Genomic DNA, 13,949 nt, shown 5'->3' on the forward strand with positions numbered 1-13,949 from the left:
GCATCGTCTCACAAGAGACAGCTATATTTGGGTCCTTTCAGCAAAATCTTGCTAGTGTATGCAATGGTGTCAGCGTTTAGAAGCTGATTATGGGATGAGGTCCATTTCTTTCAGAGTTTGAGACAAGTATCCTGAGAATGTTCAAGGCCTGAGCTTGAATTGTAGCCTCCTAGAAAGTCATGCAGTAGAGGCCACAGATGGGGGACTATGTTCCTCCAGGTCCAGAAAGGTCCTACACAGGTGCAACCAGAGTTGACATCTTGTCTTGTTTACTTTCCTTTTGTTTTTCTGGACAGTTTCAAACTGTTGACCCATGAATGTGTCATAGTCTCTTCAGTAAAAATCTATCAGATCTGATGAAATCAGCAGTGACTCTCAGACACTGCCCAATTCATGGCCACATTCAAATTTCTACTACCCAGACTACCTTCTAATACCTGTGGGAGGTACCACGTCGTCATCTTTTTTTTTTTTTGTCACTTGTTCTGAGTGGATCCAGTGAGAGATTGCAGATTACAGTCTCCTGTATGACTTAGATCTTTTATGTTGTTCTCCAAGGAAATTTTGTTGTTGTTGTTGTTGTTTGACCAAGGAAAGAATGCAAAGATCATACATATATGGACAAGCTGCTGTCATAATCACATTTCCTTAAACAGTCAAATAACAGAACACTGTCAGAATGTCTAACATCTGCTTGTAATTCCTGGAGGCTTTTAAGGCATAAAATAAGAGAGTTAAGGGCAGGAGAGATGGCTCAGTAGTTAAAAAAAAGAATATTCACTGTTCTTCCAGAGAACTGAGGCTCAATTCCCAACACCCACATGGCAGCTCACAACTACCTGTAACTCCATCTGATCTGATCTGATGCCCTCTTCAGCAATCTGTGGGCAGCAGGCACACATATGGTGCACATACATACACTGAAGCAAAACTATGCATGCATACAAGATAAAATCAATACATGTTATAATCAGTGACAGTTTTCTCTTCCTGTGGGGGAAGTGCTCTACCACATGAAGAATGCAGTTCTCAGGAAAGATAACTCTGACATGAGCAAAGCAATATTCTCCCAGCAGGAAAAAAGTTGTTTACTTTTAATGATTCAGTTATGTCTCTTCCACATACAGCAGTATCCTACTGCATGCACTCCTGTCTTTGGGTATTTTTATTTACCTGTGAAATATTTTCATCATTTGTGACATGTAGGATTAAGAACAAAATTCCTATCCCTTGGAGCTTACCTATTATGCTCTCACAATACAAGTATTTACCAAAAACTACAGCGATTATTATGTTATTGGTATGGGGTTTTTCTTTTCTCTTTTTTGGTATTACATATATTTCTGATCACCACCACGTGATTTCTTACCGTTCTACATTTGAAGTGATTTTGTGACTCTGAGCACAGAAAGTTTCATAGCAACAATCATGGGACTCAACACTCAGGAAGATTTACTAAGTCTCTGGGTAGAAGTTTTGCCTCTTGTTTGGATCATTTTATCATGTCAGGGACACCTTAAAACACTGATTGATGTTATTTTAGAAGATTATCTCTTTAGCAGGTGTATCTCGGTCTTCAAGATCAGATGATCAAGAAAGTATTTGTAACTATGAGAAATAGTTTGAGGTCTAAAATATCAAAGTGTAGGAGGTTTAAATTGTAAAGGTGTTATCACAGCAATTTTCTCTAGGTACATTTTAGGTTTGTTTTGAAAATACTCAAATGGAAATAACTGGTAATGATGTCCTAGGCTGTACTCAGCACCATGGGACTACTCCAGGAACTTGTACCTCAGTGTCATAAAATATACTGATCTTCACTAACTGTCAAGGGAATTCAGGGAGAGATGATGGCTTAGCTGACTTCAGAGAGGTGGGCAATAACCTGTTCTTATTTTCTTTTTCTTTTCCAAGTACATTGAACTTTCAACACTTTAGATATCACAGAGCCACTCATTTGGCAGTATTTTGCTGATGGTTGGGGGAAGCTGTTTTTTAAGCTCTCAGAACTTAGAACACATGGTTTTGGAATTTATTTTCTAAGTACATGAATTTTCATATTTTAAAAAAAAAACTAGACTAAATCAGAGGGATAGATTGCTATTTTGTTTCTTCTCTTAATGATTATTCACACACCTAAGGTTAACTGGGATGCTGCAGCTACGAATTAATTATTTTATGCTAGTATTCCATTCTATGAGCATGAAAATAGACAGCAGCAATTTAAGTCAGAAAATGCTGAAACAGAGTAACTCTTTTTTGGGGCTTTCAGAAATTTAAGACCCCATGGAGGAAGTTTTTCACGTCCATGCCCGTCTACGCAATTATTGTTGCAAACTTCTGCAGGAGCTGGACTTTCTATTTACTGCTCATCAGTCAGCCAGCCTATTTTGAGGAGGTTTTTGGATTTGAAATCAGCAAGGTATGTACAAATTCACCTTATTACAATATTAGATCATATTTGTACTTAAGTGAATAATCCTTTCTTTAGCCAAAAGTTTGTCTTCTAAACTTCATAATTTACTACCAGGAAGTGTGTGTGTGTGTGTCCACATCCTACTCTATTTTGTTACAACTAGAAGTCTCTGCCTTCATGTAGCTTCCATTTCGAAGGGTCTGAACATCAATGCAGCATTTTCCCCCACAAACCAATGTAACAGCCATTAGTCTGAGGCAAGCAATCTGCTAACAAGAAAGGTGACCCATCCTAAGGGAACTGTGTTTAGGTTACTACCAACCTCCTCTCCTTACATGTTCTCAGAGATAGGTCCAATTGAAAGATACACCCAGCAAATCCAAAGTCTGAAAATGGCCTTGTACTTTGTTCATCAAATTTACTCTAACAAGCATTCACTGAGTCTATTATAGGACACTTTGTGTTATTCAATGATAAAACATAACTTCTCTCCCCGAAATGCTTGCAGCTTTGTAGTAGCAGACAGAACTCTTGTGTTACCAATTCACACGCACAAGGTGTGAGAGGCATATGTTAAATAGACACAAAAATAAAAACATTTCCAGATTTTCTATAAGGAGAACTTGACTTTAATTACTCCTTTTGTATTAGGGTTTGGAATGCTGGAAGTTTCTTTTTTTTCATATTCATGAATAATATCATCTGGTAGACCAGATGGATAGTTATTGTCATTTCTGTTTAGCTGATGGTAAAACAGAACTGAGGGTAATTATTGAAATCACCTAATGCTATCCTAACTATACTAACTAAGCTCAGGACATAGATACTCCATTTCTGCTTCAATTCCCATTAGTGTCATACATCAGGTGACCTGTATATCTCCTCACACACTTAGCAGCTCTGAGCTCTCTGCTGAGTCTCAAATCCATTTATCTTTGCTGGCAATAGTCTTGCCAGCTCTCCTTGTGTTGTTACATAAGTCCAGCTGGGCTTGGGCTTTTCATATTGTGTCTCTACTTGAAAGGCTATCGGAGAGCTAGGCTAGAGAAAGCCTGAGCCTGGCAGTTGCTGGCCTAAGAGCTCTTTTGAAGCGGCTGTTTCTAAGGAAACAGTTCCTCTCTCCCTGAGCAGAATGGCTGCTGTAGATCAGCCTCTTCTCCCTGGAGCTGATCAAACATTACAGGGCAGCCTGGAGACCTCTGAGAGTATCACACCTCTCAACAAAGACGGTTGGAGGTGCGAGTCCATTTTCATAATCTAGGACAAATGTGACACACAAAGGCTATTAATAAAGCCAGGACTTGTTGGCGTAGGGAGAGGTGCCAACGGATGATAATGAAGTGATCTTCCAGGGCTCGTGTCTCCAATTAACTGAAAATGTTAAATAAAATCTGGGGTAGTTTGCAAAAACTGTACGACCTTACACATGGGTGGATTAATTCAATTGCTATTTTAAAGTGAAAATTGTGGATATATTCTACATGCAATGTGGACTGAAGATTTTTATTATGCTGATCCAAATTGTTTCAAATTCTCCAACTTACCTGTAAAAAATTTGGAGGAGGGCATGGTAAAAAATTCAGGTGTGTCTAAGTCATGTGGCTTTGAACCTAAGCTTTATAATGAAGTATTGGCCTACAACTTAGGGTTGATTTTTGAATAATTATCCCTCTTAGATTTCTAATTAATAGGTGAGAACTGTAATACTATCATTTAGAAGTGAATCAGATATTATACAAATAAAATTTTTACATTGAAGGTGGCTTTCTAAAACTTCATTAAGCTAGATATTGTATAGATAGAACCACAAGGAAACACCTTAATCTTTATGCCAAGTGTGCTTATGTAGCACATGAACACACACACACACACACACACACACACACACAGAGTTATATATAGGACTTAATGTATGCATACTCAGAAGTGAACTATATTAGTTCTCTCTCTCTCTCTCTCTCTCTCTCTCTCTCTCTCTCTCTCTCTCTCTCTCTCTCTTTGTGTGTGTGTGTGTGTGTGTGTGTGTGTGTGTTTCCCTATGCTAGTATGTAAAGACTTTCAGCTCCTTTGAGAATGGCAAATCAGGGCAAATTCAATTCTAGGAATTTAATGAGCACTTTTAAACCTCAGAATATAGGGTTTAAAATGAGAGGAGACATTTGTTTCCTTTTAGCTCCTTAGCTAGAGAGACTATGCTTCATGCTCTGCCCCCTGACAGTTTCAAAACGTGGTTTAGATAGAGTTGCCATTCAACTGTGACATACAAGAGGGATAACTAGTGTCATTGAACCTGGGATTACTAAGAAGAATGGGTTATAGATTCTTAATAGCCAGCTCATCCTCCAAAAACTTTAAAAACAATGAGCCAAGTAAAAATGATCCTAGAGGGATGGGTTAGTCAGATAATGTGTGCACTAATTATTCATAATAAGTTACCGGAGCTCAAAAGACCTACACAAGGACAATTTCAGGAAATTTTGCCTAAGAAGATAGAAGATTCCATACTTCCAAGTGCTGAAGCAGGGACCAAAATGTACCTGTTAGCATTGTTGTTCCTGATCCTGATGAAAGAGTAATAAAGAACTTTTCATCTTTGCTCTTTGCTGACACAAAGTGATAAAGAGATTCATTCAAATGAATAGTAGGTAGCTGGGGCTGCCCAGGGTAAGACTTTTTTCAGATAGAAAACACTTTAAGTGGGCACAGGAAATGTCACTCCCAAGCAAGGAGAAAGGATGTAAAATGAAAGGATGGCATGAGAGTCTGGGAAAAACTTTATGTGTGTTTCAGGATGTGTTCTCCTCAGCATCTTCCAGATTCACATTGAATTTTGATGGATATCTACTATGATCAAGATGTTATTCTCAAACAAATAATACTTGGAATGTATCCAGTTTGCCTTATATATTTACTTATGTCATAGTTACTAAATATCCACTTATAAGCAAACAAGCACATTCACACACAGTATCCTATGTAAATCTCCTTTTCTTTTTTTGTGGAAAGGTTTCTAAAAAACACAAATTTATTCAGATTTTAATGAAACTATATATGAATATATTATAAACAGAGGAAGTTAGCAAAACTGAAGTAATATTACATAGTATAATAATATTGTTTATATTCTGCCATTCAACAATACACATTATACAGTGTCACTTCTTTCAATATTCATTTGCATCCCTTTAATTAGGCCTGATGCCAATTTATTGCTCATGAAAAAGACATTGCTCTTCATACTCTATCTGTAGTTTTCTTGAGTTAAATCTCCTTTTCTTTCTTAGGGGGTGGCATAGTTTTTAAGCACACATGCTACGAGCTCAGTCTTTAAGTGTTGACTGAACTGTTTAAAACTTGTCCTTTTCAATCTCAACTTCCTCATTCAATAATAGAATCCCAGAAACTTCCACCCCAGCTAGAAGAATGAACTCATCAGTTGAAACCTTTGATCTGTTTTAGGACACTTCTCCCAATTAGTCATCACCCACCCCCCATTTGTGAATGTTACTCACACTCTGTGTGCCATTGTAAAACAAAACCAGAATGTACATCTCATAGATCCAATAATCCAGCAGAGAGTCACACACACACACACACACACACACACACACATACACACACACACACACATACTCACACACACACACAAGCACACACACACTCACAGTCTTTCCCTTGCCAAAAGGTGGGCTTCAAAATACACTCAAGTGAGAAAATCCATTCATGTGGTAATAGCCCATTTAAAATGTGTTTTTTATATTCTCCCCCAATACCTAGGGGAGCCCCTATTGTTAATAATTAATTGTTAAAAATTATATTGAAGGCATGCTAGATTTGAGATGATTCTAATTTCTATGAAATCTCTTTAGAGGCTGCATACCATGGTATGGCAACATAACTATATTTGGTGGCAAATGACTCAAACTGAAGAATTTGTGAGCAATTCACTTAACATAAATGAAACCTATGCTATAAAATTTAGAAGAGCTATCTTAAATTTAAATATGTAGACTTTCACCTTCTCAAGAAAATAGAAATTTAAATGTACCCTTTTGAAGGGCAAAGGCATCTTTTCCTCAAAGATCTCCACTCCCCCTCATTCACACATCACCTTCTTCTTCTCCCTAATGATGCATTTCTGCAAACACACTTAAAAATATGAACTGGAAAAACCAGTGTGACTCACTCACTGACAAGGTTCAGGAGGATTGGTTCATAAACTTAGAGCGCACTAGATCATAATGTAGCAATACAAAAATTTTCCTCTGTGAGAATACAAAAAAAAAAAAAAGATCAAAGTAAATTTACTTAGCTTTCATGGTTTGTTCTGTCGACATCACTGCTTGTTCTAGGAGAGATGGTATTCACCTGGAGACAGCGTTTTACCATAGGAGTGGATGAAGACAGCTAACAGAAAGGGAGGGTCATTCAATTGCCCACACCCTTTATTCTCCACTACGTTTCTTCTCTCTGGCTTTTGTCAGGTTGGCATGTTGTCTGCGGTTCCTCACCTTGTCATGACAATCATTGTGCCTATCGGGGGGCAAATTGCAGATTTCCTAAGGAGCAAGCAAATTCTCTCAACAACGACAGTGAGGAAGATCATGAATTGTGGGGGTAAGTGCGTGTGAACTAGTAAGCATATGCTGCTGTTTTGGGGACCTCTGATCCACATATACAAATATGATTTTCGATATGTGTGCCAGGCTACTTCATGCCAGCTAGGTATGGATCTTCATAGTTCATTTCGGACCATTTTCCCATGGCCAAGTTTTCCAAAACTCTTTATAAGGCACTGTTCAACAATGTCATTTGCATATATTGTCACTAAACCTCCAACGACTAAAACTTTAGATCAATTTGGATTTGAAAGTATATAATAGAGTCTGCAATAATCTGTGGCATAAATTATTAACGCTGTGTCTCTCTGAGGTAGACTGTCCAAATTGGTATGAGTAAGAAATGCTAGTATTTTTGTTTCACTAGTAATTTTATTCTGGAGTTTAGTCTGACTTAGGCTTGTACAGGTTTTCTGCATATTGACACAGTGACTGGGTTCATATGTGTAGCTGCCCTTCTCTGTCTAGAAGAAACTCTTTCCTTGCACTTACCCACTGCCTCCGTGTCTTATAATCTTTCTGTGACCTCTTCCACAATGATCCCTGAGCATTTGAAGAGGTGTGTGTGTGTCTGTGTGTGTGTGCGCGCGCGCACGCGCATGTGTATATGGTATATATGTTTTGTTTAGTGCTGAGATTCGCAGTCTCTTATTTCCTTCACCTTGACCCATTTTGAGTCTCTCTGTTGATCAACATTTACTGTTAGCAGAAGCATCTCCGCTTACAGAGATAACTTAATAAGTGGGTTTCGTGACAAGTCATTAGGAGTTGGTTTAATAGTATGTTGATTTAGCAGAGTTAATAGTAGATGGTTCTTGGCCCAATAATGGTTGTTAATCACATTACATTTATGGCCTATTGCACTGCAAGAAGGCAGGCATCAGGTCCCACCACAGCTAAGGAAATAGTGCCATTGATAGCCACCGGGAGAGGGAGAATCAGTTTTATTAAAGAGTATAACTCTTAATAAGTTGACCATGCTCCAGTGGAAGGCCACATGCCCAATAATATATGGGCACTACAAATTTGACTTGATAGGTGAACCACACACACACACACACACACACACACAAGTGGGTGGGTAAGAAACTGGGAATGGTTTTGGAAAGGTTGGGGGAGGAAATGAATATGATCAAAGCACACTGTAAGAAAATCTCAAAGAACTAATAAAAGAATTCTTATAAAAGGTTACAGAAATCTCTGCAATACTCTCCTATGTTTTTGCCTTCAAAGGTTTTGGCATGGAAGCCACACTGCTTCTGGTTGTTGGCTACTCTCATACTAGAGGGGTGGCCATCTCCTTCTTGGTGCTTGCAGTAGGATTCAGTGGATTTGCTATCTCTGGTAAGACCCTTGCTTTTTTGTCTTCCTATACTACATCTTGGTCTTTACTAGTAATTATCTATGTGCTGGGCAACACTTAGAGCATTTAGAAACATCTCTTAGCTTTATTACTGTTCACCTTTCTCCCCGCTGACCTTTTCTTTCTTTGTTATACCCGATCCATTTGTTAAGAGAATGTTTGCAGTGAGTCATGTTAAGTGTAGGAAAAGACAATGCACACCCTTTCCTGCCCACGGTGTCCTGGAATCTCCATTGTGAAAAGTTGACTGTTTAGCATATAGAATGTACTCAGTGTCTTCTGGGATGATGTGATCTGATGTTCTGTACCAGGGACTTGCTTCTTACAAGTTTATGTTGCCTTGAGACAAAGCTTCTGTGTATATTTCAGGTTTCAATGTTAATCACTTGGATATTGCTCCAAGATATGCCAGTATCTTAATGGGCATTTCAAATGGCGTTGGCACGCTGTCGGGGATGGTCTGCCCTATCATTGTTGGTGCAATGACGAAGAACAAGGTAGGAGCGAGAGCCTTCCCATAGCCAAAGATTCTCTCTTATAGCTGGGATGTAGCTTTCCTGTTCTCTTTTTGGTAGTGTCCCCCCCCCACACACACACACACTTTTAAGTAGGAAGGACAAATGAAGTTCAGAGGGACAGATCTCTATAGTAGCTCCAGTATGATCCACCTCCCCAATCATTAAACAAGCTGTTTCTCAAGCTCTTCCAATATCTACTATTTATTTATTTATTTATTTATTTAGACATGTTAATACGCCAATCTAGGGCCTTATACAAAATATAAGGTATCTTATGATATCCCTGTTATGACAAGCTTATCACCCCAAACTCTGCAAAGCTCTCCCCTATGTTATAACATAGATAAGCAGCTTTCCCCGGCTTTATTTGTCGACCTCAATTCAGATTCCAATGTAGTTTTATGAGGAAGGCTATTATTGTCTTGAGGACAGAATGGAAATGAAGAATATGAATGAGAAAGGCAAACCAACAATGAGCTGGCTGAGATGATTGGTACATGCCTATCACTCGGGCCCTGGGGAGAAAGAATCAGGAGAAATCTCAGTTCAAGACCAGCAGCTCAGTTACATAGCTACCACATGCAATCAAAAAAAAAAGGCAAGAAAAAGAGAGACAGAGAGAGAGAGAGAGAGAGAGAGAGAGAGAGAGAGAGAGAGAGAGAGAGAGAGAGAGGCAAGTCTAGAGAATAATTAATAAACATAAAAGGGGAAATTCTTAAACTCTGCAGACTATAGGTGTATTTGAAATGTTACTTTCAAACCTTTATCTTAAAAATAGAAAATAATAAAGCAAGTAGTTTTATTTTGAAGCTGTTCACATGACATGGCTAATCCCAAAGATAGCACTTCGTGGAAAGCTTGCTAGCAGAGTGCTCGCCTGCTCCCTTACTCGATCGCTCGCAGGGTGGCTTTTTGGTTTGGGGATTTGCTCTCACACCTTTGCTTTTCTCACCACAGTCCCGTGAAGAATGGCAGTATGTCTTCCTCATTGCTGCACTTGTCCACTATGGTGGAGTCATATTTTATGCACTATTTGCCTCAGGAGAGAAACAACCTTGGGCAGACCCTGAGGAAACAAGCGAAGAAAAATGTGGCTTCATTCACGAAGATGAACTGGATGAAGAAACGGGGGACATCACTCAGAATTACATAAATTACGGTACCACCAAATCTTACGGTGCTACCTCGCAGGAGAATGGAGGCTGGCCTAATGGCTGGGAGAAAAAGGAAGAATTTGTGCAAGAAGGTGCGCAAGACGCGTACACCTATAAGGACCGAGATGATTATTCATAACGACGCTAGTTGCTGGATTCATTTGTAGTGTTTGTGAATCAATTAATTGTGATTGCACAAAATAATTTTAAAAATGTGGTGTGAACATGTAAACATATCAACCAAGCAAGTCTTGCTGTTCAAAAACAAAAACAAAAAAAATCTGAATTCAAAACAGACCATAAGATTCCCATCAAGTGCAATCTGTGGCAGTTGTCACGTTATGCCGTCTCCATTAAGGCCATTTGTCCTTTCGTTTGTGATTTAAAGGTTTCCTGTAGAAATAAGTAGGTATTCGTTGGACCCATCACCATGTTAGAGAGCACAACTACAACAGTTGGCACATGCCATCCTACAGAAGTTAGGAAGCCAAAGCTACTGGATTATGCAAACTGCACTTATTCATTTATTACACTGGACTGCAAACTATCCCAGGGAAATCCTGTCTAGAGACATAGTGGAACAGGAAAGATGGCTAGATCGGGTATTGACTATAATCATTATGTGTCTATCATGGAGTGGCTATATCTTTCAATGAAGAACTATATTGTGTAGCTAGCAAATTGTACTGAACTCTTACTAGGAGTGCACAGTGTGTGATATTTTGTGATCTTCCAAAAGCTTATCTTGCAGTGTTTTGTGAAATGCTTGGGCACAAACACTTATTTTTATGAATGAGAGCTTGTAAAGGGAGGGGTATGCTCCATGCTCCCCCATTCACTACCTGACAGTATCAAACCCTTCACATTTCAATAAAATCCAACTTTCATGTAACATATCACATAATTTTTTTTTGCAAAAAAAATAAGAAGAAATAGACTTCAATGTATTTTTTATTACAACTTTGTACTGGTTGTAACTTACATTAGGAAAAATGATTAATATATGTATAATCATAAAGAATCTAATAAAAATTTACTATGATGATATAGCCCTTAAAATGCAATATTAACAAAATAAATAGAAAATTTAGATAATCTTCCTTGTTAACTAGAGACTATATGAAACTCATGCCACAAAGCTATATATAATATGAAGAGATAAACAATAGAGATTCTATATGTAGACAATTTTATTGCCTAATGTCCCACATAAGAGATATTTGTCTTGAGTATATAGTACAAAATATATTAAAATTATATCTACATCCCTGTATATCTTATACATATCCACTCACACAAACATAACAAATACTTTTCACACAGAACCAAAAACAAGCATACACCTAATGTTGGGTTTGGGGATTGCAATTTCTACTTTCATAGAGTCATAGAATTTTAGATGGAAAAAAAAAGCATTTTGCTCGTCATTTCTTAATATAATTCAACTGGAACTGCAACATTTGTGTACCAAGCAATAAGTGCAAAGCATAACACCTCCTGTTTGTAAATTATCCCCATGTTGCTTGTGGTAGCAGTGATTTCTTTCTTTTAAAAAAGTTAACCTCAGAGCTCTTTCTAATGTTTTGCGCTGATAAGAATGCACATCCCAATTAAATGCAAAATGTCACCTGGTGTGTTTACCTGTCTGTTTTGGGTATTTGATCTGTCTGGTGTCCTGTGCTCTTGACTGGAGGCCCTGCTACTGCAAATATACAACGTGAAGTTTGTTTCTAAATGCAAACCACTCCTGACCTTAAGGAACTGAAGTCCCTCTCTGCTTTGTGTCTCAAAGTACTATCATGTGACCATAACCTTTGCTGTGCTGAGTAAAGAGATGTGAACTGTCATTTTGTTGCTGCAAAACAAGTGTTAATAAAATGTTCTATTTACCCTTTTGTAAAATCAGTACATTACTTTCGGTGTGGTTTGGCTTGTCGCTTTAACATTAGGTAGCTTACGGGTGTTCCGGTGGTGCCAAATATAGGCTCAGCAGGAACAGACTTGCTAGTTAGTGCCTTGGGATTTAATACTCTTCTTTAGATGGGAGACCTGATTCTGTAGGGAGAGTTTAAGCTCAGAAGTGAGACTATGGGTCAAACTCTATCTTTCAATAGCTGTGTCATCAAAGCTGCTGCGAAATTTAAAGCAAAGTTTGGAAATAAATTTCAACTTGTCAGTTCAACACTGCCAAAGTACTTTCATTGGCCACAGAGCCTGGACTAGGTACTGCCAGTCACTTTTAGTGACTGTCCCTGATGTCCTGTAAACCCACAGTGGCTCTCTAAAGCTGGTATCCATATATTCCCAGTTTAGAAACAATAAACCAAGAGAAACTTGAAAAGTCTAATTCTGCAAAAAATAAAATATAGCTATGATGTTAAATGTGTTAGGCAAACTATTCAACAGTGAGGAAGACATCTGATGGAATATGTATATCACCTGAAACGCAGCCAGAGCTCAGTCTGTATTTTACAGATATGAAAACATAAGCTTGTGCTATGGCTCATAAGTTATATAGAACCTAGTGAGAGTCAGGGAGCTGGAGAGATAGCTCAGTGCCTAAGTACATCATGCTTTGCCAGAGGACCACGGTGCTGTTCTAGGCACTCACGTTGGGTGGCTCACAATGACCTGCAATTCAAGCTCCAACAAGGAGATGTGGCAACCTCTTCTGGAATCTGTAGGCACTTCTCTCACATGTTAGGTGTGCTTGCCCACACACACACAGATAAAATCTTGGTTAAATATTTAGAATCTGTGTGTGAAGTGACAATAAAATCAGACTCCTGATACTGTACTGCTCAAAGGACTTGGGTGATGTGTTAGTTGACACTGTTGTTTAATAGCTGAGAACACTGGAGATCTGCAGGGAGGATCAGACTTGGTCAAAGCAACACAGCTATTGCTATAATAGTTTTGTTTATAATTTGTTTTAGTTTTGAAACAAATTATAATTAGGTGAGCTATGATTATTTTTAGCCAGATTTTCTTTAAACAAGTTAATTAAATAGGTATTTGTCAGTTCAAATATCTGAAAAACCACCAACTCTAGTTACAAGTGAAGAAATATAGATTCCCCCTCCACATCGTCATCATCATCATCATCATCTGCCTGAGGAGACAGACACCAGACCCAGCCTAATTCTTAAGGTAGCTCACATGCTGTCACTTTATACCTCAAAGAAAGCTAGCACCATACACTCACTCAATTACACTACACAAACTTTGCATTTTCTCTAATTATATTGTTTCAGTGCTGTCTCCAGCTAAGTGGCACCAATGTCCCCTTCATTTCTCTCATCTTGGTCAGACAGTCCCTGGCTTCTCTTCTCCCTCTCATCACCATGATGTACATCTTCTACTTTGCATTTCTGACCTACTTTCCCATATCTTCCCTTGTTTTATTCTCATATTTATTTCTAAAACTGAAAGGCTTTTGTTGTGGTGGTGGTTGTGGTGGTTGTTGGTGGTGGTGGTGGTGATGGTGGTGGTGGTGGTGGTGGTTGTTGGTGGTGGTGGTATTTCTATTTCCTAAGTAAGAAATCATGACTACGGTGGTAACTGACTTCCTGGAGACTCTGCAGAATAGACTCCAGACTGGTCCTGCAAGAACTTCCTTTTACCACTCAAGTCCATGTGTCCCCATGTTTACTATAAATCCATTACCAAGCCAGAAGCTCCCTTATGTAAAAGTCATTGTTAAAATGTAGTTGGTCAAGCTTATAAGTCCTAGCCTTTGGGAATCTGAGGCAGGAGGATTGCTTTAAGTCTGAGGTCTTAGTTTTCTGAGCTGAGTCAAGAAGTAGGCTCTACACCATTCAAGGAATTCTACAACAGAAGGAGAGAATTGAATCCTTCAACTTGTTTTCTGGCATCCAC

General features: G+C 38.6%; 1 protein-coding gene across 1 annotated transcript in view; it reads left to right on the plus strand.

Moving 5' to 3' along the window:
* Slc17a6 (solute carrier family 17 member 6) overlaps positions 1–11,961 on the plus strand; it is a 52,742-nt gene extending 40,781 nt beyond the window's left edge. The window contains exons 9-13 of the mRNA XM_029479569.1: positions 2,273–2,422; positions 6,901–7,033; positions 8,269–8,379; positions 8,768–8,895; positions 9,874–11,961. Of these exons, the coding sequence (XP_029335429.1) occupies positions 2,273–2,422; positions 6,901–7,033; positions 8,269–8,379; positions 8,768–8,895; positions 9,874–10,209 (858 nt within the window). The 3' untranslated portion in view covers positions 10,210–11,961. The remainder of the gene's footprint in view (positions 1–2,272; positions 2,423–6,900; positions 7,034–8,268; positions 8,380–8,767; positions 8,896–9,873) is intronic.
* The last annotated feature ends 1,988 nt before the right edge of the window (positions 11,962–13,949 follow it).

The sequence above is a fragment of the Mus caroli genome, chromosome 7, assembly GCF_900094665.2.
Source record: "Mus caroli chromosome 7, CAROLI_EIJ_v1.1, whole genome shotgun sequence".
Lineage (NCBI taxonomy): Eukaryota > Metazoa > Chordata > Mammalia > Rodentia > Muridae > Mus > Mus caroli.